This window comes from Monopterus albus, unplaced genomic scaffold, assembly GCF_001952655.1.
Source record: "Monopterus albus unplaced genomic scaffold, M_albus_1.0 scaffold39.1, whole genome shotgun sequence".
Taxonomy (NCBI): Eukaryota; Metazoa; Chordata; class Actinopteri; order Synbranchiformes; family Synbranchidae; genus Monopterus; species Monopterus albus.
The window spans coordinates 2,726,995-2,730,715 of NW_018127919.1; the positions used below are offsets into that span (position 1 = coordinate 2,726,995).

A 3,721-nucleotide genomic window follows, 5' to 3' on the forward strand; every position below is an offset into this window, starting at 1 on the left:
GCTGTGCCATCACGACTGCCACTCACAAACCTTAGGCTGGATACGCATTCAATTATCAGTAGCAATATAAACCACACAAAAATCAGTTTTAAGTCTGTGTAGATCTCAGCAAACACACTTACCTGTCACTGTTATTGCTGAACTGGACAACTACAACTTTATCCTAAAACAGAGAAAGAACTATATTAGTTAAAGAGGCCTTCTTTAAATGAGCCTTAAAGAGTAAAGTGGTGGAACAAGAATGATGCAGCTGCTGTGTTTTGTTTCTTACAGTGTGAGCATCCATCTCAGAGACCTTCATCGGAGTTTCAGCACCAAGGTAGTAGACCCTGATCATATGGTCTGTGCCACCAGTAGCCATGAACATACCACCTAGTAACACACAGTAAAATAGGAGGAACAAGAATTCATTCAGCACACAATACCCATGTATCAATATCCTGAGTTTTTTTTTTAAGTTAGTATTCCCAATACATCAACTCTGATGGGCTGCCATGACAACTCCCTTTGTCAAACATATGAAGCCTCTTTTTTAATTATTTGAACTATTTGTCAGCAGTTGTTCTGTCAGTCTAATGACATTCTCTGGGTTCCTGATCATTTGCTGAGCCAATCCTGTAGCATAAAACTAATACTGATATAACTTCACTTTAAGAAAACCACATGTGAATAGTGAGATGCTACCAGGCATGAAAATGCATTTACCACTACTGAAGGAGGAAGTGGAGACTTGCACTCCTGGACGTGACCGCTCAACAAACTTGACTGGTTGATCACTGAGGAAAGAAGAGAAACAGAAATACTGTAGTTACTTCCATGAAAAAAAGAAACCTTTAGTCGAACAACTGTTAGAGCTAAACACACACAAAAAAAGCTATAACAGAAGTTTCAACGACTTACTTGAATTTCATGTTAAGTGAGTGCCACTTCCAAAAACACACCATGCCATCTGCACCTGTGGAGGCCAGGTACCGGACTGTCCCTTTGACAGCAGGACAAAACTAAAGGGACAGAAAATTTGCTGTTAGTTTGTCACAAGCAACGACTGACCAGAATTTAACATAAAATTACAGCAGCAAACAATAGGTTAAAAGGTGACAGTGTGCAGAACAAATTAGTTGGTCATCCCATAAGATTAATGGAATACACTGGGACATAAAGCCAAAGTGCTCTGCTTCCAAAAACATGCATTATGCTGTATGATATGGGGTGATTTTTGTTTTAACTGGGATCTTCAGTTGTTTTAACAAAGCCTGAAAAAAAAACTTCCAATCCTCATGATTGACAGTGAACCCTGATTTGTTTGAATTATTCCTTTTAAGTGCCACAACCTCACCTGTATGGATGTGATGGAGGCAGCATGGGCCTGCAGAACAGTGATAGGTGCACAGGTACGCAGGCACCATATTCTAATGACTTTGTCACAGCTTGCTGAGGCAATGAGTGTATTGTCATGGTTGACAGCCATGTCACAGATTTCTGCTGAGTGGCCGCGAAGTGTTGCCAGGAGCCGGCCGTCATCCGTAGCCCAGACTTTCACGAGACAGTCATCAGAACCCTACAAAAAAAAAAAAAAAAACACACACACATTGCCAACTAATAAACAAGACCATTTAATCTGGAACTGCCTCTGAAAGATGAGCATACATTGTCAGCATTATCTGACAGAACTCCATCCTAAGATCTGGAAGTATTTATTTATGTAATTTGGTTCTGCTTTGTGGTTGTATGCCTCTGCCAACCAATGAAATTCATAGGAATGGCGTGAAAGCGACCTTTGACCACCAAAATTTAATTAATTGATTCTTGAATTCAAGTGGACATTTGTTTCACATTTGAAGAATTTCCCTCGAGGTGTTACAGAGATATGGCATTCACAAGAATGAGACAGACGTACGGATGGATGAACAACCCCCCCACCCACAGTTATCACCAGTACAAAGGCATGAAAGAGTGATTGTTAACCTCAATGGGATATCCCTGGTTAAATAAACAAATGTTATCTACTGAAACAATTAAATAGTTTGTAGGGCTGCACAATAAATCGCTTTGTGTGATTTAGATCAGCTATTCTCAACCTGAGGGCTGCGGACCACTGGTGGGCCTCAGAGCACCCTGTGGTGGACCACAGCCACAGAGGTATAACACACGTTTATTTAATTTGTGTTGTATTTTATGTTTTTTTCTCTCATTTATTTGGGAACGTGGTCCTCTGAAATTTTTTTACAATCTAAAGTGGGCCTTACGTTACCAAAGGTTGAGAACCCCTGATTTAGATCCCTGTGCGATCTTAGTCGCATGTGACAATGATTCTGCCATGTTTGCATTAGCAGGGAGATGCCTCGTATCCGTAGAAAACCAAGTGCTCCCTTGCCCTGCGCGAAGCTGTGTTATTCAGTAGCGGGAATGCGTTACATCACGTGACAAGCTGTAGACAAGAAAAGAGACTGGTTCAAAAACAAATCCAACATGTTTGACATTGTAAAAGATATTCTGTGCCCACCTGCATCTATTTTTCAAACACTGCACTGCCTGCCCTATACACCTAGTGCCGAATTGCATTTGAGGAAGAAATAAAAAACTTTGTGGTTATTAGTTGAGGTTAGTGGTTAACACAGCTTAGCAAGGAAAAGGAAGCGCTTAGTTGGATGCATGGGATCTCACTGCTAATGCAAACATGGCAGAATCATTGTCACGTGAGACTGAGATTGCACAGGGATCTAAATAATGCTCACAAAACAATTAATTGTACAGCCCTAATGGGTTGCTTAGATGTGACTTGATATATGGAAACAAGACTAGTGAGATACCTTAGATAAAGCTATGGTGCTATGATCGGCAGGCCCAAATATCATCACTCACCGTAAATATCCGATGACCAGTGCGGTCAAAGGCTATGCAGTAGACTGAAGAAAGGTGGCCAAGGATACGTTTGTGTATCTTCATGTGTTGGTAGGAGGAAGAGGGCAGGGCTTGGCTGAAATGAGCTGTACCTGTGGTCTGGCGAGCACCCATGATGGACACTTATAAAGACACACAAGAATGATTAGTAGAGGTAATAGACTACTAAAGCTGACTTAACTTGGTCAAAGGCTCTGGGTCCTCTTATAGGGTATAAATTTAAAAAATAAATAAATAAATCTCACATACCAACACTTGGAGCATTTTCATTGCTGAATGGAGGTTCTGGCGGACGCCCTCGGTGGAGTGCAGCAACAGCTGAGCCATTGTAAACTTTGTGGCTACAACCTAAGTTATACAGGAAGTGGGTGAAAAAATATTTTCAAAAATGACCGATTATTAATTTGGAAACAGATCAATGGCTAACAAACCACTCAAACACAAAAAAAAAACGAGGATAAAAAAAAAAAAAAACTATGGCGAATAGGGGGAAAATGCTTACTTCTGGCTGTACGAAGCAAGGACTGTCTTCCCAGTCCCAGAAGTGTTTGGACTCCAGGAACACTAGGTGGGACCTCCTTCTCTATAAGTGGGCCTATTCGCTGACAAACACGAAGCAGATAATCTGCTGGAATGTGCTGGTTCAAAATCACCTGAGGAAGTCACGAACAGTTATTACAAAGCAATACAGTATTTGATAACACAAACATTATTCTGTAAATTGTATTATTATGCTAGACACTAAATGTCTAACAGATTAAACAGCCAGTACTTATCACAAACAGCACCACAACCATTTAAACTGAGTGAATATATTTTA

General features: G+C 40.6%; 1 protein-coding gene across 1 annotated transcript in view; it reads right to left on the reverse strand.

Annotated features, from left to right (window-relative positions):
- brwd3 (bromodomain and WD repeat domain containing 3) overlaps positions 1 to 3,721 on the reverse strand; it is a 22,940-nt gene that overhangs the window by 17,736 nt on the left and 1,483 nt on the right. The window contains exons 5-13 of the mRNA XM_020598872.1: positions 3,404 to 3,554; positions 3,151 to 3,249; positions 2,863 to 3,023; positions 1,337 to 1,558; positions 901 to 1,001; positions 706 to 776; positions 272 to 372; positions 123 to 163; positions 8 to 36 (exon numbers count right to left, since the gene is read on the reverse strand). Coding sequence (XP_020454528.1) covers positions 8 to 36; positions 123 to 163; positions 272 to 372; positions 706 to 776; positions 901 to 1,001; positions 1,337 to 1,558; positions 2,863 to 3,023; positions 3,151 to 3,249; positions 3,404 to 3,554 — 976 coding nt within the window. The remainder of the gene's footprint in view (positions 1 to 7; positions 37 to 122; positions 164 to 271; positions 373 to 705; positions 777 to 900; positions 1,002 to 1,336; positions 1,559 to 2,862; positions 3,024 to 3,150; positions 3,250 to 3,403; positions 3,555 to 3,721) is intronic.